General features: G+C 42.6%; 1 protein-coding gene across 2 annotated transcripts in view; it reads right to left on the bottom strand.

Moving 5' to 3' along the window:
• Nucleotides 1–824: 824 nt before the first annotated feature.
• The window catches only part of LOC129832854 (parvalbumin-7-like), a 41576-nt gene continuing 18370 nt past the window's right edge, over nt 825–24030 (bottom strand). The window contains exons 1-5 of one of the 2 annotated variants that reach the window (XM_055896924.1): nt 9268–9302; nt 3454–3522; nt 2014–2146; nt 1610–1719; nt 825–1486 (exon numbers count right to left, since the gene is read on the bottom strand). In XM_055896924.1, the coding sequence (XP_055752899.1) occupies nt 1461–1486; nt 1610–1719; nt 2014–2146; nt 3454–3514 (330 nt within the window). In that variant the 5' untranslated portion in view covers nt 3515–3522; nt 9268–9302 and the 3' untranslated portion in view covers nt 825–1460. Of the gene's footprint in view, nt 1487–1609; nt 1720–2013; nt 2147–3453; nt 3523–9267; nt 9303–24030 lie in introns of those variants that run through there. The other variant, XM_055896923.1, reaches the window with a different exon arrangement.

A 24030-nucleotide genomic window follows, 5' to 3' on the forward strand; every position in this document is an offset into this window, starting at 1 on the left:
GCAGACTGCTCTGCAGCATTATTAGACAGGCTAGCCTAAACAGGATGACAAAAGACAGTACAGTATAGGGAGCACAGAGATAATGTAACGTTAGATGGTCGGGCTGGCTGGCTGCTACAACTTGAGCAGAGATGAGATGATGACCTCAAGAAATGAAAAATGATAAAGTCATCAGATAAAAACTACGTAACTATGTAAACTACGTAAAACTACGTAAGTTTCCATTTTTCTATTGATGTCTACCCAATGTGGACCTGACAGAGACAATGGAATATTTGTAATGTTTTGGCAATTGAATGTTCACTATTTTTGGTTTGTAATTTCCATTAAAAAGCTTTAAAATCATTAAAATTGTTTTATTTTGTAATGCATTTAATGTGTACCCCTTTCCTGCATTCAAATGACCAAATTGCTCTCTAGTGGCCTCATTGGTGGAATGTTATTAATAGTTTACATAATTTCACAATTTATAAACATACGTTTTAAAAAGCCGCTGAAAATCTGTCAAACGATTTTGATATATTTCCATCTTCTGTGATGTAATATTGGGATGCAAACTCAAAATGTAATACATTTCATCAGCATGTGAATGAGGGGTATACTTTTGTTTCAAAGTAGATTTGTTTAAGACTACTCTGATTTAGCCCACTGCAGTAAAAAGGCAAATATATTATCGAAACCGAAATCGAAACTGTGATTACTTTTTTGTAATCAAACTGAAAAAGAAACCGACCTCAAAAAGCACTAATCGCTCAGCACTACCAATCGGAGATGAGAAGGAGACAAACAGAGGAAACATTAAAGGAAGCGTCGGAGTGAGTCAGTTGTTCTTGAGGCATTTTTATATTTTATTTTATTTTGTTCTTTCACAGTTTCATCTTTTGGTGTGTTATTACAACAGCTCATTACCAAAGGAGAGAGGGATGGAGGGATGGGGAGGAAAGGAAAGGAGGAGAGCAGTGCCAGAAAGTTGAAATAGAGATAGAAAGAGACAGAAACAAGGGACAGAGAAAGAGAAAGAGTGGGGGGAGAGGGAGAGAGAAAAAGGGGGGTGAAGTAAAATCAACTCAAAGGAGAAATGACTTTCTCTCATTTTGAAATATCTACATTATTTTTTTAACTTGAGGTTATTGGCCTTCCAGGCGGTCTGATAACTATACAGAAACAGAAACACATACGTTTGTATAAAAAGGAAAAAATAAATAGGATGGGGTTGTGGGTGGGAGTGGGAGTGGGGGAGAGGGGTAAGTTAGCGGTGTGGGGGCGGGAGCCACGACACCCTTCCTCCGGTGCAGTAGTAGTCGTGCGCTTGAGTGGGAGAGAGCTGGGTGTCAGTGAGGGCAGGTGGAGGGATGAGGTGGGGGAGGAAGGGGCGCGTGTGGGGGGGTCGGCTGCAGACTGGAAGAGGGGGAGTATCGGGGCTGGGTGGTGGAGCGCTAGTCGGTTTAGGAAGGTGTCTATTACTCGTGCACCAGGGCAACGAACTCTGAAAGAGAACAAGAAGAGACAAGAGGTTAGAGCCCTCTGTAGACTCTGTGGAAAATCTGATTACACTATGATGATGCAGGTGACTACATGTGTCCGTCGGTCAGAGAAATAGTTTATTTACCATCGATGCCGATCATGCCGTCTCCATCCTTGTCAGCTTCGTTTAAGAATGCTTTGGTTTCTTTGTCGGTCAGGTCCCTGCCGTCTGAGGCAAATCCCTTCAGTACGAACCTATGGACAACAGGAAGAGGGCAGAGAGACTTGAGTACAGACCGTACAACTACTAGGAATGCTCTGGTGCCTAAACAGTTAACCATGAGTGTTTGTGTGTGTATATAGGATGGGAATGCATGTCCACATGGTCACTGGTCAGTCACCACGCACTGTATATTGTTTAATATATCGCGGAGTGTGTAGTCAGTCAAAGTGTTGGTGTGTTTCTCTCTCTGTCTGTGTCTTTCTCTGTGTGTGTCTCTCTGTGTGTGTCTCTCTCTGTGTGTCTCCCTGTGTGTGTGTGTCTCTTACTTGAGCTCCTCCTCCTCTATGAATCCGCTGGCGTCAGCGTCCAGCACCAGGAAGGCTTTCTTCACATCCTCAGCTGACTTGGCCTTCAGACCCACCATCTCAAAGAATTTCTTATGGTCAAAAGAGTCAGCCGCTGCACGGCATAATGCACACAGAGTTTAGTGAACACACACACACACACAGTACAAACACAAATGGAGGCAGACACACACACACGTACATACAAACACACACAGACAGGCACGCATGCACGCAGACAGACAGGCAGGCACGCACGGATGCTTGCACACACACACACACATACACACACAAAGTACAAAAAACAGCATGGGTGACTGCCTGTGTACAACACTCCAGAGGCTGAACGTTAATGCCAAACAATCATTAAGAAATTACTCTTTTTACTCTATGATACAGCGTTTGTCTGAGTGTATGTGCGTGTGTGGATTCAGAGCATGTGTTGTGCCAGTGGTCTATAGGTTAGAGGACTGCGCCAACCCCAGGACTAGCTGACATCCTCTGGCAGATGTGTTACACAATATCAGTTATTACACTATCATAATTATGTCAGATATGATGTGCTATAACAGTACCATAATTATGTAAAAAGTGTTGATCCCAAATGGCCACCTATTTGCCACATAGTGTACAACTTTTGTTATTTTATTTTTTATTTTTATTAAAATTTTACCCCCTTTTTCTCCCCAATTTCGTGGTATCCAATTGTTAGTAATTACTATCTTGTCTCATCGCTACAACTCCCGTTCGGGCTCGGGAGAGACGAAGGTCGAAAGCCATGCGTCCTCCGAAACACAACCCAACCAAGCCGCACTGCTTCTTAACACAGTGCGCATCCAACCCGGAAGCCAGCCGCACCAATGTGTCGGAGGAAACACTGTGCACTGCGCCCGTCCCGCCACAGGAGTCGCTGGTGCGCGATGGGACCAGGATATCCCTACCGGCCAAACCCTCCCTAACCCGGACGACGCTGGGCCAATCGTGCGTCGCCCCACGGAAAAAGTGTACTACTTTTGACCAGGACACATGAGGTTCTGGTCAAAAGGAGGGCACTATAGGGAATAGGGTGCCATTTGGGACGCATCCGATGTGTATGTTGGACCATGGGGCTCCTCCTGTTAACACTTTAGTAGAGAGAACACATATTCGCCACTCGCGTGCAATACAAAAAGTTAATTATACCTTTCCTAAGTATTATTAGCCATTTATTTTGCCTCTTTTCAGTGTTTTCTTGTGTACACATTATGGGACCGTTTCCCGTACACAGATTAAGCCTAGTCCTGCACAACAACAGAATTTTTTTCCATGGAGAATCTTCATTGAGAGTGCTTCTTAGTCCTGGACTAGGTTTAATGCATGTCTGGGAAACTGTTCCTAAATGTGATGTAAGAAAATGAAATGGAGTAAAAGGTGTTTGGTCACCTGCGAAGGCGTCTAGAGCTTTCTTGATGTCGGCAGCGTTGAGAATGCTGTTCATCGCCATCTCAGCAGCTGGAATGTCAGGAAAGAGGGGGGGAAGGATGAGAAGAAAAGTGAGGAACCAAGTTAAACACGAGGGTACATGAGAGCAAAGGGAACAGAGAGAGATATTCTCATATTACACTGCTGAGACTTGTGAACTGGAGCAAGAAATCAGGGCGAGAGCGAGATATTGAGAGAACAAATTAGAAAGGAGGGAGAGGAGGGAGGAGGAGAAAATGGAGGAGGGGGTGAGGGGTGCTCAGTTCTCCATTTAGTTTGTGTGTGTTTTTTGGGAGCAGGATGAGGTTGGGGTTATTATAAGAGAAACGTGGCTGGTCTCCAGGCGTCTACTCAGCAGGGTTAGCGCCATGGGATCTGTGCCTTGTGCTGTGTCTGACATACCATAGAACAAGAACGAGAGCTGTGGAGCTAGGAGGCCATTGTGGACACACCACAGAGTTAGAGCTGTGTAGAGTAATAGTGTGGACAGGGGGCTCCTTATGTCTCACACTTTGAAAGGCGAGCTGTGTGTCCAAACCTCTTGGCCCTGTGTGTCCAACCCTGTGTGCCATTGAAGTCAATTGCTTCTCACTTACAAATGTGAGGAGAGTTGGGGAGTGAGTGGTGTTGACTAAGGGGTTATTGAGGAATGGATTAGTAGGTTGAGGTGTGGTTGCCAGGTGGTGGCCATCCTATGATATCGTGCGAGGGCAATTTTTAAGTCTATTTTTGGATTAGTTTATGTCTGTAATGGCCCCCGAGGGGTGGCCCTGCTCCAGGGCGTCAGGACCGCAGGGCCAAGTAGGGTGCTCTAAGATATTTCCCTAAGACACTACTGCAGCAAAGGCTCATGGGATAAGTGAGCGAAAAGGCCCAGCTAGACAAATATAGTACAACAGAGCTTGCCAGCTTGTAGTCCTAAAAAATGGAAATGCTTTGCCTCTGGCTTGTTCGGCCGTTCCTATGAGGGAAATTAATAGAGAAAGAATGGGGTTTTGGGGTAAACGCCTAAAATAACGTCTGAGGTTATCACAGGCTTAGGAGATCTTATACGTTTTCTTCTGTAAGATAATATCAGCTAGTTAAGATGACCTTTATGAATTATGAAGCCTTTCCGTTACAGAAAAAAACACCATTTCACATGTGAAATCATGTGAAAACGTGTTTTTGGAACACTTCACATTTGGAACACTTCACGTGAAATCATGTGTTTTTTTCCGTAATGGGGATGCCAGCAATCTGAATGTCCTGCTACACAACCAAATCTGTGGCCACAGATTAATAGGCAAGAATACAAGGTCAAAGGTACACATAAGGTACCTTCAGGGCCGGCTTAATGCAGGGGCTTACCCCCAAAATACACAGTATATATTATATATTTAATATTCTGCAACCGCCAACCACAGGAGGATTCAGGAGCCAACTGTCAATAAGTGTAGATAGCCTGCTGCTGCCTGGTGCCACTCTGCTAATCGTTAGAACGGGGGAGGAGATACATGTGACTGGTCAGTTGTGTGAGTCAGGGGCATGGCCCAAGCCCATAACGGACCCAAGAGGCAAAAACAATTATTATTTATATATATTTTTTTATCCATCCGCATGAGCCCGTCCTCAATGTTGAAATTACACCAGAGAGCATAATTTTGCCAGATTTCTTCATCTGGCCCTGGGTACTGGTTAATATCTTTTAGGGTACATGTGCAGATAATCTAGTATGACGTACATTTTTTTCTGGGTACAATTACTACTGCACTTTAAAAAATGCTGGGTTAAAAGCAGCCCATAGTGGACAGACACGTTGTGTTCTTTTTGACCCAGCCAGTTGGGTCATTGAGCAATGATCCATCAGGTCAGATCAGAATACTGGAGGCGTGGCGTTCAGTTCTTTTTATGCCACCTGTGAAAGTAAATGTCGTTCCGGTTCATCTGTTCTGTTGTATTGTCAACACATGTTAAGGTTGCGCATTGACACTTTTTTGTAGCTTAATTAAGCTTTTTCTACTTTTTTTGTACCACAGGGAACAACACTACCTTAATTTTTTGGTGTGTCGTGACACGTTCCAAGCAATTAAGTATGAACCTGGTGGCACTGCAGAAACATTGATGCACTCAACCAAGCGGTTGCAAGTTTAAATCCCCAAAACATTAATGTATACTCGATGTCAAGTGTTTGTAGCGCAGGAGGCACTTCAGGTACCTACCCACCAAGCAGTTGTGAGTTCAAATCCCAAATTAGGTTTAGTTCCAAGTAATGCAGGAGACCATGACACAATGTTCTATAAAGGTTATTGGGAATGTCCTGGGAACTAGACAAAACCTGCAGGGGACCATGACTGTTTAAATTAGCGGCAGGTAGCCTAGTGTATAGAGTTGGACTAGTAACCAAAAGTTTGCAAGATCGAATCCCCGAGCTTACAAGGTAAAAATCTGTCGTTTTGCCCCTGAACAAGGCAGTTAACCCACTGTTCCTAGGCCGTCATTGAAAATAAGAATTTGTTCTTAACTGACTTGTCTAGTAAATATATATATATTTTTTTAAATTGAATGCATGTCAATTATGCCGTTTAAAGTAAAATATTCTCAATTTGACACCTGGGTTTTCACATGTTGTCACGTGTAGTTTCATGATATCACATGTTGAAATTTGGCATTCCCATGTTGTCATTTATTTCACATGAGATCATGATTTTGCATGTGTTTACATGGTCACATGTGACTATGTGATCACACGATAACACGTTTTCACATGTGATCACGTGAAATTCATGTGGTTTTTCTGTAAGGGTTATGTGGTTAATGTGCTTGTTTTGATTACATAAATGCTTCAAAATTCACAAAAGGTGACGTTAGCTGATGAAGATTAGCTCATAGAACAAAACGTATAAAATCTCCTAAGCCTGTGTTTACCACAGACCTTATTTTTGCAGTTTATCCAAAACCCCGTCAAAAAAAAAACATGAATTTCTCCATAGGCTTTGGCCATTGAGCAATGGTGGAGTTAGTGCCTACAAAAATATGCCATTACTATTGCTCTCTCTAGGAGCCTACAAGATCCTATTTAGTCGTTTTTCTTTCCACAGTTTGTCCTATGCTAATGCCTCAACAGTCAGCCTCATCTTAGTGAGATCTAGCACTTCCTTTCACCCAACCTCTTTCTAACACTCCTAAGTTTGGCTTACCCTTTGGCTCCAATGAAAAGTATAAATATGAAACCTTTATACTTTTCTCCTGCGTGAGAGCCACCTTGTGCCCTTCTTCTCACCCAGAGGTGAGGGAAACCCAACCGTGCTTCAGGAGAACAGACCGACTCCTAGCCTCCATTACAACAGCTGCATGGGGGGGGGGGGGTGTGTGTGTGTGTGTGTGTGTGTGTGTGTGTGTGTGTGTGTGTGTGTGTGTGTGTGTGTGTGTGTGTGTGTGTGTGTGTGTGTGTGTGTGCGTGTGCGTGTGCATGTGTGTTTGGATGAGGGGGTCTGGGGGTTCTGGGTCTAGGCAGGCCGGATGTGGGTGAGGAGAGCGAGGGATCAAGGGAGAATGTACTAGCGTCTCAAGAAACTCGAGCCCCTTAAGTTAAGCCCCCTCGATCTCAGCATGTGTATGTTCATATGCGGCCGTTTGTAGTGTCAGTGAGAGTATGTGTTTGTATGTACGAATGTGTGGCTTTGCTGATATGTCTGTGACGTGTGTGAACTTAGATTTGATCTGTGTGCTTGGTATAGGTTAGGTGTGCACATGGTCAGGGTTATGAGTTTGTGTGTGTGTGTGTGTGCTTGCATGCTCACCCTCATGGGGCGGGGATGAGTTTGTGTGTGTGTTTATGTACATGCATATACATGTATGTACGTCTGTGTGCTGTTGGTGAGATAATGATTTGCAACATTGTGTATCTGGATTCATATACCTTGTAGGGCTCTTACTTACAATTGGTTTTACATTTAAATAACCACTATGTAAGTGAATCAGAATGATTTAAACACAACAAATTGGGGACTGTGCTTGTTTTAGCCTACTTTACAGCAGAAACCTTTTATTGGAGGATTTTGATTCAGAATGATAGCCAACTTGTAACTGAATAGTTGAAATTGTGTACAGAACAGCTCAACTGGGTGGCTACAACACAATGCTGTAGCTCCAACGGTGATGATGTCTTTAGTTATGGCCGCTATCTTGTGCTATGTATCCAATCTAATGTTTGCTATTCATCAGAACAAATGCTATTGATTTCATCATAAAAAAGTGGAGTCAGCCTCTCTTGTCATGGTTACAATACCAAAACACAAAGAGCGGTGGTCAGAGCGGCACGGCCATAAAAACAACACCCAGATGGATTGTGGGGGGATCATCTTTGGACATAACGCCAAAGTCCATTATGTTATCTGACAGCGTGGTACTGAAAAGAACTGCTGAGCTACCTACCTACTGTACCGCCACAGCACAACTGAACAATCAGACCTGGGTTCAAAGACTTTATCTGTACTTGACTAAATGTGACTGTAGCAATGGAACCAATAGAGCGGTCCCAGTGCCACCGTGCCCACCTGGCTATCCAGGTAGGGTAATGCAAAAAATATCAGATATACAGTAGTATCTGAGCCCAGGTCTAGCTTCCAAACGACCCAAATTCAATGATTGAGCAGCCACAACAACAGGCATGGCGTCGTAGTAGGGACTCTCCTGGATGGCGCACAAAGGTACCGCTATATGACTCGCAGAATGACAATGTAATCTTATCTAATCGACTCATCACATCGTCTCATAATTTCATCTGGAACAATGGGACATGCAATCATCTACATGCAAATGCCAAACATGTCAATAAGGAAACCACGTCACGGGACATTTACATGAGACACAAACAGAGTGGTATGATACTATTGAGTAAATAAAAATACGCCAATCGCTTAAGCTATCCGTTAGCATTTAAAGCAACGTCTGAAGTCTTGAGGTCATATTTCAACATGACACACAAACAACACATTGTATTCATAGCAAATGGCACCCTATCCCTTATATAGTGCGCTACTTTTGACTGACCTTAGCCCTATTGGGCCTGGGCCAAAAGTAGTGCACTATAGGGAATAGGGTGCCATTTGGGATGCACCCATTATTTGTCTCTGTTTAATTAACAGAGGCTATAGCCACTAAAACAGTTCACTGACTCCATGAATATGCATTAACATGGAGATATGGGCACATGAGTATCATGCAAATGCACTAATCATACTCAACGTAATCACATACAGAATGTTAATGAGGGAAGGTTATGGTCCCGAGAGGCATCTTTGTTAAAAAAATGTAATCACTTAATACCATTTCACAGCGTCAGCAATTTGCACCATTCTTAGTTAATGTCCTCTATATCATTGTTGAAAGGTTTGGTCATTTGGTTCATATTCTCTATACAGTAGCCATTCCCATTATACAACTAACTAACACCACAAATTGCACCAGCTCATGCTATTTTCCAACACAGAACTACCTACATACTTAAACCTGATCTTACCCTCACAACTTTGCATATCATTTTTGTCATTATTTTTCCAAAGTAGCTGTTAGTAAGTGTACTGCAAAATTGCCTAAAATTGAATTATAGATATTCTCTACTGTGGTGACCAATTTACGAAGCCCTTTTCCATGTTATTACCAGGTCAATTCCATTTCAAATTCAATCAATTCAGGAAGTAAACTGAAATCCCAATGTTTACTTCCTGAATTGGCTGAATTAAAATGGTATTGACCCCAACCCTGGTTGTTGACCAAAGCACGCAGCCTTACCTGAGTTGAGGTGAGGAGTAGTACGGAGGAGATGGAGAAAGGGGCCAGAGAGATAGGATGGAGGTCTGATAAAGGGACGAGGGTCCACTCCTTTCTTTTTTATACCCCTCCTCTCTATTTTAGGAGGGAAAGATGGAAACCCTATCGCTTCCTTTAACCACACTTAACTAATCAAACCCCTTGCTATTAATAATCACCTGCTCAGTCTCCAGCACCCATTCCACCTGACACCTATTTCTTTACTCTCTCTCTTTCTCGCCTTCCCTCCACGCATCTGGTTTTCTTAAATCATTAGCTCCCACCTCCCACTCAGGGGTCTCTGTCCTTAGATCCTCTTTTGATATTTCTCTTTTTCACACACTCTCTCATTCACCTCCTAAGCTCTCCAACTTCCCCTGTCTCTCGCACTTTTAACCATTCTCAAAGCAGAGATGGGTAGTAGTTCTGTTACATGTATTTGAATTACTTCTGAGTATTTTGTATGTTGTATTACACTGGGCTGAACTACAGTCCAATGTATTTTGTAACAAGATATTTTCAAAAGGCTGTAATTTTGAAAATACCAAATACTTTTCTATACCATTTCCTTGTAGAAGTTAAACATTTTGTGGCCCCATTTCACCCTACATTGTTCTAAAAAAAGTATGATGGCACTATGGTGTGATAAGACTATCTGCTAAATTAACGTATACTGTAGATGTACAGCATATGTAAAAATGAACAATTCCAAGGCATGCTGAGTATTATTCGAATGAGCGCCGCCCCGAAACAAGGCCAATGACAATACCCTGTGTGCTTTGCAGTTGTTCATTTTCACGTATACATTCACAGTACAGCTTGGTCATTTAGCAGACGCTCTTGTCCAGAGAGTCAACGCATTCAACTAAGGTAGATTAACGACAACATATCACAGTCATAGCAAGTAAGACGTTTCTGTAACCGGTACTGAGAATGTTGTTTTTATTCGACCGTTTAGTAGCAATGTATTTTTATACTTTATAATACAAAAGACATGCATTTAAAAGAACTACAAAACTTTACAAAAGTATCTCATATTTTATTTTGACACATTGGTCTTGAGGGTATTTTAAAGTTGTATTTTCTAATTGTAACTTCTTATTTATGCCCATCCCTATCTCAAAGTCTCTCTCATTTACCTTTCCTTCTCATGGGGTATTCAAACAATCAGCCAACTTCCTTAATCCATCCCTTTATATCCACCTTCATTATCCTATTCCTTTCTTTGTCTGTCCCTAACGGATCTATATATAGCAGACACAAGTCAAAGCAAAGCTGAAGGGAGACCCTGAACGTCCATGATCATAACTGTGAAATCTGATATCCGTGTGCTACCTTGTGCTCTGTGTTCATATGCGTTTGTCCCAAATGACACACTATGTCCTACATACAGATTTAGCATCTTCATTTGACCACTATTGTCAAAGCATAATAATTATGCGGCAACAGGATTTGAACGTTGCGTGATCGATCGGTGGTTAGGCTATTAGCTGGTCAAAAATTAGGCTATGTGAAAAGTACAATACTGTTAATATAACCCGTGTGTTAATGTGAATTCTCAGCAACAAAAGGGTGATCAAATTAAGATCCCATAGATGTACAGTGTAGGTGTGGTCAAAAGTAGTGCACTATATAGGGGACGGGGTGTCATTTGGGACACAGGCTACATTACTTTGTGTGGAAAGAATCCGAACAGGGTCTCGGCATCAATTATCCATAAAACATAGAGGCTTGGTGGGTTAGGTCACTCTGGTGCAGGCAGCACCCCCCCACACACAATGAAGTGTGTGTCTTTGGGGGTTATTGTGTGTGTGTACAGTGTGTGTGTGTGCGCATGCATGCGTGTGTGTGTACTCGTTGACCTTCGTAAAGGTGCGTTTGAAGGCAGAGATGCGGCCTGCGATGTGGGCTGTGGTGCTACTGTATTGTACTTAAAGAGAGCAATGAACAGGTTTACTATAGGATAGGATGGGGAGGCAATGGTGGTGGTTGTGGTGGTGGTGTGGGTCACTGAGTTCCCATGTATAAATGTACTGGGACATGGTGTGATGAGGAGGGATTTGCTGCTCTGTAGGGGACCTCAGTGACTGCTGCTATTTAGCCCTATTACCATATCTCATTGGGACTGTTTATGGAGCAGATTTGGTACTTTTTTTAAAACCCGATAAAGTTTTGTTTCTGGAATGACATGCATTTCTCAAATGAGGTTAATCATGCAGTTTGATTCGCCGTTGAGTCATCGTGACATATTTCCAATCAATGACTTTGATATGGAACACCTCCCCATCTGTACTTCTCTGCAATTTGCCACTATAATTTAGCCCTCTTTTTCTCCTATCCCTTATTCCCTCTGGTACCACTCATGGGAATGTTATTCCCCCGTCCAATTCTAATACGCTCAAGCACTTTATCTTTTTAACTCTTTCTCTCCTCTCTTTCCTTTCAACATATCATCCCTTCCGCCTTCGGTTCACTGCATGAAGAGGTATATAAAGCCCCCTCCTTTTAAGGGGCCCCTTTCTTCCACTAAACTTTTGTGTTCTCCAGCCTTCCTTAGACTAAATGTATCATCCTCCTCTCTCTGTCTTTCAGGGCCATGCAGCCAAAAGCCACCAAGAGGCTTGACTTAACCCCACAGAGTGCTTGGTTGTTGTCTGGGGCTCTCCCAAGGAGGGATGACAGTGGTGCTCAGTGGTGGAGCCTGAGTGGTGGCAGAAACGGACTGGCCATAGGGCAGTTCGGGAAAATACCAGATGGGCTGGTCCATCTTTAGCTCAGCGGGTCGGTGATCCATTTTTTTAGGGGCTAATATTGAGGTTCTGCAAAGAAAAAAATGGACTGGTGTGGTGTTTCAAGGAAATGCCGGGCCGGTTTCTGGTCACTGACTTTCCCTGGGTGGAGGGGTGGTGCAAGGGGGAAAGCGAAAAGGCGAGCTGAAGGGTGGTGAGATGCATAAACAGGTTGTATCAAAATCAGTGTTGATGAGGGGGTTTTTCACCCCAAGGTGTCAGGACCTGGAGGGTGGAGGGTGAAATGACATCGGTTCTCTTCCAAATTTTGAGTAGTTTTGAGTAGTTCTGTAAGGGAATTGATGGAAGTTCATGGAATTCTCTGCTCCTTTGATTCAAAGGGACTTTTTGTTTTCGATTTCTGTTGGTTCATTTGAAAGGTTTTTGTTGCGGTTGACTATTTGAAAATGGATGTATCAATAAATTGTGTTCTGACTAGCATGTTAATAGGGAAATCAAAAGTTCCTTGTCGGTTTGTTGACAGGGTGCGTGTTTGTGTTGTTTATCCCCGACAAAGCACGCAAAGCACATCGACGAGGCTGTTGTGGAACAGGTCAGGAGCTGGTATTTCTGTTTTTTATTTGTAGTAAATGTGCAAAAGCTCTCTCATTATAGGGTATTTTGTGTAGATTGACGAGGATTTTTTAAATGTTTCATTCATTTTAGAATAAGGCTTTAACGTAACAAAATGTGGAAAAAGGGGTCTGAATACTTTCCAAATGCACTGTATATGTACATATCTACCTCAATTACCTTGTACCCCTACACATCGACTCGGTACTGGTACACTGTGTATATAGCTAGGTTATTGTTACTCATTGTGCACTTACATTTTACATTTTAGTCATTTAGCAGACACTCTTATCCAGAGCGACTTACAGTAGAGTGCATACATTTTATTACATTTTACATACTGAGACAAGGATATCCCTACCGGCCAAACCCTCCCTAACCCGACGACGCTATGCCAATTGTGCATCGCCCCACGGACCTCCCGGTTGCGGCCGGCTGCTACAGAGCCTGGGCGCGAACCCAGCCCAGCCTGGGCGCGAACCCAGAGACTCTGTCGGCGCAGCTAGCACTGCGATGCAGTGCCCTAGACCACTGCGCCACCCGGGAGACATACTTATTCCTTGTGTTATTATTTTTATATTTATTTATTCCTTGTGTTGTTGTTTTTATTGCTACTATTTATCTTTTTTTTATCTCTGTATTGTTGGGAAGGGCCCGTAAGGAAGCATTTCACTGTTAGTCTACACCTCTTGTTTACGAAGCATCTGCAAATAACATTTGATTTGATTTGAAACTGTAATGAGTTCAGTTGTAAGTTACTTCCAGTAAAGGTCTTTGAGTGTTTGATTTCAGTTCGTCTCGGTCTGTTAGATGAACACACTGACATTTTCACACTAGGCCTACTCTGAAACAAAGTTATAATATGAAACAAAATGTCAAATATGGCAATAAAACTTGCCAAACCACATATTTAATTTTTACGTTTCAGGTGGGCGACTGTCGTTCGAAGGCCTCTTTATAACACACTTCCTAGCGAGAGCCACTTCCTGTGGCTGAAGAAGGCACAAATATGTTTACATATTTCCATGTTTCCCTGCCTGGAATAACAAAGACAGAGTTATTCTGAGGAAGACAAAGTGAGAGGATAAAACTGAATACGTTTTAGAGGAAGCCGAATTCCAGGGAGAGAAAGAGAGTGAGGGGGGACGGGGTGTGGGGGATGGAGGGAAGCTTTGAAAAAGTCCTAAAAAAGCTCCGCTAAAACAGACAAAATCTCAGTCCCTTTGAAACTGACAGCTTTTGAAGAGGCAGATGTCAGGGCTGTGCGGCTGGTCCAGGGTGAGATGAGAGGTAGTGGGATCTCCAAATGTCATCTTTGCAGAACAGTGTGGGTCTGGATGAAAAGTTGGACGATATGAAGGCTTGAAACAACCGCCGTTTAAATAAACGCGTCAGCATTTTCCTTTCAAACGAGGTGACTTCTTTTATGTACATTTTGGAGTGCCAGCCTTTTCTTGTCGCCTGGTTTATTTACTGTATCATCAGTATCCAGTGAAACAGTGGCGAAGTCTGTTTCAGCAAACCACTGAAAGCAATGCATTGTTTACTTGTTTAGCTGTGCTGCGCTGAGCCTTGCCACCTGGCAGTAGGTGTGGGTATGTAGGGGCATTACTGTTGCCGTCTGTCTGGCCTGCTGTGGGACATCACATGATAGACCCATTACTGAGAATCATGGGCCTCCCTTCAACTATTACATTTCTCTGTTTCAGCATTTTCTCCAAAGGAGACACAGGGCGAAAAATGACACTGAGAGTGATGAAGGCAACAAGGGATGAAGGGAACATGAAAGCCATAAAGAAAGAGAGAAAGACCAAGGGTAGGAAATGGAGAGGCAATGGAATGAGATACTGTCCAAGGGGAGGTAGAGAGAGACAGAGAGAGGGAGAGAGAGACAGAGAGAGGGAGAGAGAGGCAGAAAGAGAGAGAGACAACGAGAGAGAGAGAGAGAGAGAGAGAGAGAGAGAGAGAGAGAGAGAGAGAGAGCGAGAGAGGACAAGATGGACAAGGACATCCATGGATCCTGACAGAGGGAATGATAGGAGAATGAGAGCTGGACGGCCATGGGACAGAAATGAATGAGTTGTTTAATAAAGGAGCTACTGGGTCGTCCATCTGCAGGGATCCTCCCTTAGCCTTAACAAATGGGAGTCTGCATTTGAAACATTAAGACGGATGGGCCTCTTCTCTCTCTCCGTATGATCAGCCATTCCGTTGCAATGATGTAACGCTGTTTCGTGCCGCGAGCATCTTCTGATGCAGGAAAAGACAGGGCTGAGGAAGACACACCCAAAAGAGAATACCAAGAGATGCACAGAGATAGTAAGAAAGATGAGACAGTCAGGAGGCTAGGATAGAAGCAGTGGCTATAAAAACATAGGAAACAGACAGTAAGAAAGAGAAAGGAGAGGCGGGGAGAGAAAGAGGTCAAATAGAGTTTTGGTCGGATATGGTAAAGGTTGCTCAATCTATAGGGAAAAACATAAGATGGACGCCAGTCTTGTCGTCAACCTCAAAGGACGACCATACAGCCAGGCTGAAAGTTAACTAGCCCAATCATCAACGATGGACAGTGTAATGGAGGTGATTTGGTGAACTGCGCTCGTGCGATTAGTAGCCTAACCTTTTCTTAGACCTGAAGACTTGTGTTAGCTCCTCAAGTTAATGCCTAGGCTTTAGCTTAGCATGCTAACAGACTCAGTTGGTCACACCAGTATGGACAACCAATGTGAATTGTGCCAACAAATCTGAACTAAATCATTTCAATAAATCTTGAAAGCCCCTTGAGATGACAGTGGCCGCAATAGAAAAGCTGAACCTCAACAGAGACGATGGGGTGGGTTATTCACACAGTGTACCCTAGTCCTATATGCAATGTACTCCTTTTGACTAGGGTTCTATGGGCTCTGGTCAAAAGTAGTGAACTATATAGGGAATAAGGTGCCACTTGGGACGCAGGCAGAGTATCAGAGCTGGTCTGTACTGAACTTGGCACAGGAAGGTGTGTAATCCCTTCAACAGGTGCCTTGGGACCAGAGAGACAGGCTTTAGGAGAATAGGAGGTTGTGAAGGGGAGATATGAGGAAAGAGGGAGAACACGGGGAAAGCGATACGAGAAGAGGGAAGGGAGGGAGGAGTAGAAGGGTGTGGGGATTTGAGGAGGGAGGTATAAGCGTGAAGAAATATGAGTTTGAGCAAGGAGAGCGAGTGAGCGAGAGGGGGGTGGGGGGGAGAGGGAGTAGAGGGGTGAGGAGATTCCTCAGGAGCATCTGTCGACTTACAACTCAAGAGATAGGTGTTGAGTTGCACCCGGCGATGCTACAAATGTAATATGGGAGACAGACGCTGTATCCCTGGCAATGTCGTCATAACTAATGTTGGATGCTGGCAAGTTTGCATTTGCGGAACGATGTGCGTGAATATGTAATCATAGTATGTGTAATGGATGGAAACAAAACAATTTTTCTAAAAGATTCATCCTTTTTGTTTGAGTTATTATTAGTGTGTTGACTATCAAAGGCATTTTTGTCATACATTTTCTAGCTCTCCTTGGGTTCTAATGTCAGTGTGTTCCTGTTTGTTTTAGGAAGCATGTCAGCGGGTCAGTGATACCTTCTCTTCCTCTTTAGGCCAACCAACAACATGACATTTATAACTGTGTCACTTGAGAATCACACCACCAAGCAAGCACAAAAATGCAAGCATGCATGTCACACACACACACAAACACAAACACACACACAAGATCGGTTTGACCTTGACGTCGTGTGTGGGTGTAGTATGTAGTGTGAATGAACTGGGATAAGGCTCTAAATAGTAGCTCTTATATATATAGCGAGCACTACACCAGCTCAAGGCCTGAGGCAGAGAGAGCACTAATGTGCATTCGACTTAAGAAGCAGTCAGGCTTAAACTGCAGCTCCAAATGGCCACATCACAGCATTATAATAACTACTACAATGATAATTATTCCCCTAAATGTATACTGAACAAATTTATAAATGCAACATGCAACAATTTAAACAAATTTACTGTTAATGTTCATATAAGGAAATCAGTTTATTGGGCCCTAATCTATGGATTTCACTTGACTGGCCAGGGGCACAGCCATTGGTGGGCATGGGAGGCTTGGGAGCCAGGCTTCAATCAGAATAAGTTCTTCCTCACAAAAGGGCTTTATTACAGGCAGAAATACTTCTCAGTTTCATCAGCTGTCCGGGTGGCTGGTCTAAGATGAACCCGCAGGTGAAGAAGCTGGATGTGGAGATCTGGCGTGGTTACACGGGGTCTGCGCTTGTGCGGCCGGTTGAACGTACTGCCAAATTCTCTAAAATTACGTTGGAGGTGGCTTATGGTAGAGAAATTAACATTCAATTCTCTGGCAACAGCTCTGGTGGACATTCCTGCAGTAAGCATGCCAATTCCACGCTTTTTCAAAACTTGAGACATCTTTGGTATTGTGTGGTGTGACAAAACTGCACATTTTAGAATGGATTTTTATTGTCCCCAGCACAAGGTGCACCTGTGTAATGATCATGCTGTTTAATCAGTTTATTGATATGCCACACCTGCCAGGTGGATGGATTATCTTGGCAAAGGAGAAATGGTCACTAACAGGGATGTAAACAAATTTGTGCACAACATTTGTGAGAAATATGTTTTAGGTGCGTACGGAAATGTCTTTACATGTTGTGTTTATATTTTTGTTCAGTACTAGTTGTTGAACAGATTTAAAAGACTGGCGCTGGTTCTGGCTTGTGTCCATTTAGGGTAGGGGTGGGCAACTCCAGTCCTCGGGGGCCTGATTGGTGTCACACTCTTTCTCCATCCCTAGCAAACACAGGTGATTCATCAAATTGCATTCTACACTGAAGATCACGATTAGGTGATTATTGGAGTCAAGTGTGTTAGCTGGGGCTGGGGCAAAACTGTGACAACAATCAGGCGCCCAAGGACTGGAATTGCACACCCCTGATTTAGGGGGATGTGCTATCTCTGTCTGTGTTGCCAAATGTACTACATTATAAAAACATTAAAGAGACGGCAGCGCTCACTCACAAAGACGGAACACACACCCCTGAAATTGAAACATCAACAACGAACGGCTGGCCGGACATCCATTCAGTCAGGGGTGCATCCATTTAGGAGGGAGTGGAGTGTATTCACATATTAACAAATACAATAGGTTCTTGAAGGGCCCATTAACAAACCACTACTGTTAACTCTACGCTCCCTGTCCTGCCCCGGGACCCAGCCGCATTGCAGTTAAAATGGAAGTCTGTTCACAGGTGAAGGATGCCTTAAGTTGCTTGGTTGGGAAGGCCTGTATTATTACATCACACAATCAATTAGCTGTTACATGGGCTATGAGGGTGGTGTGTGTGTCTTTGTGTGTGCGCGTCTCTCTCTCTCTGTGTGTGTATGCGTGCGTGCGTGTGTATAGGCAGCGTGTGGGAGTCAGGGGGTGGCCACCATAGCTCAATTAAGACAAGCTAATGCACCGCCGCCAGTGTACATCGATCCACTATACTCTAATATCCCTCAGCAGTCCCAGTCATTAGAGTGTGTCCAAAATGGCATTATATAGGGAATTGGGTGTCATTTGGGATGCACCCATTAGATTTATTACAGGTGATCCAATAGCCAACCACACCACAGTGTACTTACCTAAAGAAGCATTAATCGTTTTGGGACATTTATTTAGTAGTGTATAGGTGGTGTTAGGTTTAAAAGTGTGTAGCAGATTTTGAAGTGGGGGGTCATGAGTGTCTTTTTCAGATGCGCTCAATATAGAGAATGAGCTTAATGACAGTAATTGTTGCTCTCTCTCTCAGAAGAGATAGCAACATTCACAAAATATCACATCTCAGTTTCGGAGAAACTAACCAAAGTGTTGGCTAATTTTATTCACACATATTTGGGGGATTCCAGTCGACACAATTCCAACATAATGGGCGAGACACACACACACCATTGTCTTCTAATTGGGGTGTCAGGGGATTTGTCTCATAGTCTTTGAACAACTCTCTTCAGAATCATTTTTGTGATGTGTGTGAACAAACAGAAACAATGAATCTTTTACCAAAAAGATAGAATAACCAACCCCTGCTGTTACATCTGAGAAAAGCCATAGAGGGATCGCTGGTTAAAAAAGATAAAATAATTTTGAAACTCACATAAAAGTTAATACTCCCAGCTTCAATTTAATCTTTTAAAATATAATGGTAGCTGACATCGCTCCAGTAACCTAATTTATCAGTCATGCATAAGCACAAATCTGTGCGTAAACCATGCGTGAGATCATTTCCACGCAAAGTGTGAGATTTATCAATATAAACGTTTGTTTGAGAGTGTGCGTAAATTTACATTCCGCGCCCCCGAGGAAACGAAATAGCAGAATAAAAAAATCCCCTAAAAATCGGTACATTTAAACTAGAGAAATCCTTTTTTTGCATTGGATACGTCTCAATCCCCTGCATCCGCCTATGTCGCACTTCTGCATCTGCGGTGAAAGGTGACAAGGCTAGAGCTGTGTTTGTCAGACCATGAAACATCCCTACCCTCCCCTTAACATTTTCACACGTACCAAAAAAACATTTTTTTAAATGTAATAATAATTTTAAAAAAAATAAGTGTGATCATTCTACAGTGGTCCCTGCAGCATACGCTCAACCCTGTGCGATTAGAACGCTTATTTAAAACGTCCAGTTTCGATTTGACGCAAATCAGCATTTGAGCTAGCCACACTGGTTTTTCAAATAAACATTTAGCACAAACACAGTCCTTACAAAGTTATGTCCTGAATGTGACCAGTTTATTTTTGGATGCAATGTTCAGACATTCACAGAAGTAGCTACCACACACAATAACCCAAACCGGAAAATGTAGACTACATTAGGTCTAGCGCTAACTGAGGAAAGACTAAAGTAACACAAGCGGTCATATTTAGAGAATTCTCTGCTGACAGAAACCACAACATGAATTAGCTAATAGCAATTACTATTTATAATTCATCACATCACAGGTGAACTCAACATTGATCGTAATGACTGAGTAAAACACTTTCTAGAAATTGAAAGTATTCCCAACGATGGGTAGTTTGAGCGCTCCGCCATGTTTGTTTTCTCACGTCAACCAAAGATAACAAGAGGAGAGAAGGTGAGTTTGATCTGTTTACAGTATGCATGTTGAAGGGGGTGTGTCGTCTACGATCATTCACTTCCCTTCATTCACTTCCGGAAATTTATTCGAAAGATGAGTGAATCATTCATTCACCCCATTTTAACATCTTTGGTCTGATAGAACGCATTATATAATGTCAACAAACATGGCGCCACACATAGCTTGCAAATAGCTTAGCATTAGCTTATTCTAGTACAGTACAACCTTCAAAAAGGTGAATTGCTTTGCCACATTTTTTGCAGTTATACTTTAGTGTCTTGTTGCAAACAGGATGCATATCTTGTAATATTTGTATTCTGTACAGACTTCCTTCTTTTCACTCTGTCAATAAGGTTAGAATTGTGGAGTAACTCCAATGTTGTTGATCCATCCTCAGTTTTCTTCTATCACAGCCATCAAACTCTGTAACTGTTTAAAAAAAGCAGATGTTGAATATCCCTTTGAGCATGGTGTTAATTTCACTTTGGATGGTGTATTATTACACCCAGTCACTACAAAGATCCTAACTCAGTTGCCGGAGAGGAAGGAAACTGCGATTGGCCTCATGGTGAAATCCCAGAGCAGTTTCCTTCCAGTTTACCCAACTACCAATTGGAAAACAGTCTTTGTGGTTGAATCTGTGTTTGAAATTCACTGCTGGGCTGAGGGATCTTACAGATAATTGTATGTGTGGGGTACAGAGAGGAGGTAGTCCAAAAATGTTTTTACTATTATTGCACACAGAGTGAGTCCATGTGACTTGTTAATCAAATGTTTACTCCTGAACTTATTTAGGCTAGCCACAACAAAGGGGTTGAATACTCAAGACATTCCAGCTTTTCGTTTTTAATTAATTAGTTAACATTTTGAAAAACATAATTCCACTTTATGGGGTACTGTGCATAAAAAAAATCTGTATATTTAATCCATTTTAAAATCAGGCTGTAACACAACAAAATGTGGAAAAAGTCAAGGGGTGTTAATACTTTCTGAAGGCACTGTATGTTGCCCTAAAAGTTGTGCAAAGTTGGTAGAATCTTAATGAAAATAATTCACAGCTGTAATGGCTGGTGCTTTCCGCAAGTTTTAACTCAGGTGGGTGGAGACTTGTCCAATTATGATACTGTAATTTTTTTGGTGGAACATTATCTAAAACTTTCTTTCACTTTGAAAATGTGTAGTAGGTTGTGTAGATTTGTAGGACAAAATCGAATTGAACTCCTTTTTGGATTTAATATTAAGGCAGCAAAATGAGAAAACATTCAAAGGGGGTGAAATTGTGAGAGTAATAATTAAATCATTTTTCTATTTCATTGTATTTCCATTGTGAATTCATGCAACATTTCTTTACAGGCTATATCATATAATTTGACCACATCAGTACATTTGTTAAGATAATAATCCATATCATGTACAGTAGTTTGTTAAATTAGAGGCATGCGTGAAGGTGAAACCATTGTTGAAATACTATAAAAGACTGAGATAATGGTCTCTTTTTAGAGACAGGTGAGACTTTTTTGCAGAAAATACAGATTTGGTCATCAGATGTTGTTTCACAAAACCAATCTTATAGGATTTTAGCAAGGTTTTAGACCTACTTGAAAAAAGGTAAACACATGCCATTCCGGTGCACATCCAAGTGCTTTCAAGCGGCCGGTTATGGCAATGGGCACTTTTCAGCTGGAGTTTGCTGATCGGCATCTCACAGCCTTCGATGAGACAATGTTTTAGACGCAATAATCAGCTAAACAAACAGTTACGTACACTTTCCATACACCAGCGCACAACAGGTTGATGTCAGAGGGGTTTCTTCGCCTTCAATGGGGTCCCAAATTCGAATGGAGCAATAGACGTCACCCGCATTGCCATAAAAGCACTATTCCAAAATGAGTTCGACTATGGTTGCAGTATGTGATGTGATGTGCAAAAGACGCTGCTGAATGTGGTGGCAAGGTGGAGCGCACGACTCGTTCATTCTGCAGAACAGCAATGTTGGCCTAAACGCCTACAGGAGGGAACTGTTGAGGACGGATAGCCTATTGGTGAGTGTCACCTACTCATTTTAAGTATATTTGCCATAGCTAAAGCAACTTGAATTGTCCTAATGGTCCTCTCTTGGCACTTACATTTTTTACTGGTCAAGCCACAACTGAGCGACCCAAATAAAACCCTTTGGTCGTACTCAACCTCTGACACTAGCACCTCGATTTCAGTTGTTTTTCATAGCTTTTTTAGGTTGTGCCATTGTATTTCATGGTATGGCGTTGTATATTCCTTGCAGGCTTTAATGGGGTGGTTTTGACCATATACAGTGCATTCGGAAAGTATTCTGACCTTTTCACTTTTTCCACATTTTGTTAAGTTACAGCCTTATTATAAAATGTATTCAATTGTTTTTTTAACCTCATAAATCTACACACATAATTACAAAGAAGAAAATGTTTTTTAGAACATTTTAGGAATGTATAATTTTCTTTTTTTGAAATATCACATCTACATAAGTAAGTTCGGACCCTTTACTCAGTACTTTGTTGAAGCACCTTTGGCAGCAATTACAGCCTCTAGTCTTCGTGGGTATGAAGATACAAGCTTGACACACCTTTATTTGAGAAGTTTCTCCCATTCTTCTCTGCAGATCCTCTCAAGCTCTGTCAGGCTGGTTGGGGATCGTCGCTGCACAGCTATTTTCAGGTTTCTCCGGAGATGTTCGATTGGGTTCAAGTCCGGGTTCTGGCAGGACCACTCAAGGACATTCAAGGACTTGTCCCGAAGCCATTCCTGTGTTCTCTTGGCTGTGTGCTTAGGGTCAATGTCCTTTTGGAAGGTGAACCTTTGCCCCAGTCTGAGGTCATGAGCGCTCCGGAGCAGGTTTTCATCAAGAATCTCTCTGTACTTTGCTCCGTTCATCTTTCCCTCGATCCTGACTAGTCTCCCAGTCCCTGCCACTAAAAAACATCTCCACAGCATGATGCTGCCACCACATGCTTCACCGTAGGGATGGTGCCAGGTTTCCTCCAGACGTGATGCTTGGCATTCAGGCCAAATAGTTCAATCTTGGTTTCATCAGACCAGATCATCTTGTTTCTCATGGTCTGAGAGTCTTTAGGTACCTTTTGGCAAACTCCAAGCGGGCTGTCATGTGCCTTTTACTTAGGAGTGGCTTCCGCCTGGCCACTCTACCATAAAGAGTGCTGCAGAGATGGTTGTCCTTCTGGAAGGTTCTCCCATCTCTATAGAGGAACTCTGGAGCTCTGTCAGAGTGACCATCGGGTTCTTGGTCACCTCCCTGACCAAGGCCCTTCCCCCCGATTGCTCAGTTTGGCCTGGTGGTCAGCTCTAGGAAGAGTCTTGGTGGTTTCAAACTTCTTCCATTTAAGAGTGATGGAGGCCACTGTGTTCTTGGGGACCTTCAATGCGGAAGACATGTTTTGGTACCCTTCCCCAGATCTGTGCCCAATAACACAGATCTGAGCTCTACGGACAATTCCTTCAACCTCATGTCTTGGTTTTTGCTCTGACGTGCACTGTCAACTGTTGGGACTTATATAGATAGGTGTGTACCTTTCCAAATCATGTCCAATCAATTGAATTTACCACAGGTGGACTCCAATCAAGTTGTAGAAACATCTCAAGGATGATCAATGGAAACAGGATGCACCTGAGCTCAATGTCGAGTCTCATAGCGAAGGGTCTGAATACTTATGTAATTAAGGTATTTCAGTTTTTTATTTTGTATTAATTTGCAAGAATTTCAAAAAACCTGTTTTCACTTTGTCATTATGTGGTATTGTGTGTAGATTGATGAGGACAGTTTTTTATTTAATCAGTTTTAGAACAAGGCTGTAAAGTAAAAAAAAATTAGGGGAAAAGTCAAGGGGTCTGAATAATTTCAGAACGTGCTATATATGATTAAAATATTTGGTACCTCTCCAACTTTCTCTTTCTCTCTCACACATTCTCCCTTTCTCTCAATCTCCATCTCTCTCTCTTTTTTCTTTCTCTCTGCCATCTTCTTATGTCCTTAAACTATGCGTACTATTACTCTTACTTTGTTCTCGGAAATAACAGATTAAACATGCACAACACACACACACACACACACACACACACACACACACACACACACACACACACACACACACACACACACTCTTTTTGGAAGTCACGAACATTGACATTGTCCCAGGAGAGTAACGGATACTACTCAGCCATATCGGCCAAAAGG

The sequence above is a fragment of the Salvelinus fontinalis genome, chromosome 34 (genome assembly GCF_029448725.1).
Source record: "Salvelinus fontinalis isolate EN_2023a chromosome 34, ASM2944872v1, whole genome shotgun sequence".
Taxonomy (NCBI): Eukaryota; Metazoa; Chordata; class Actinopteri; order Salmoniformes; family Salmonidae; genus Salvelinus; species Salvelinus fontinalis.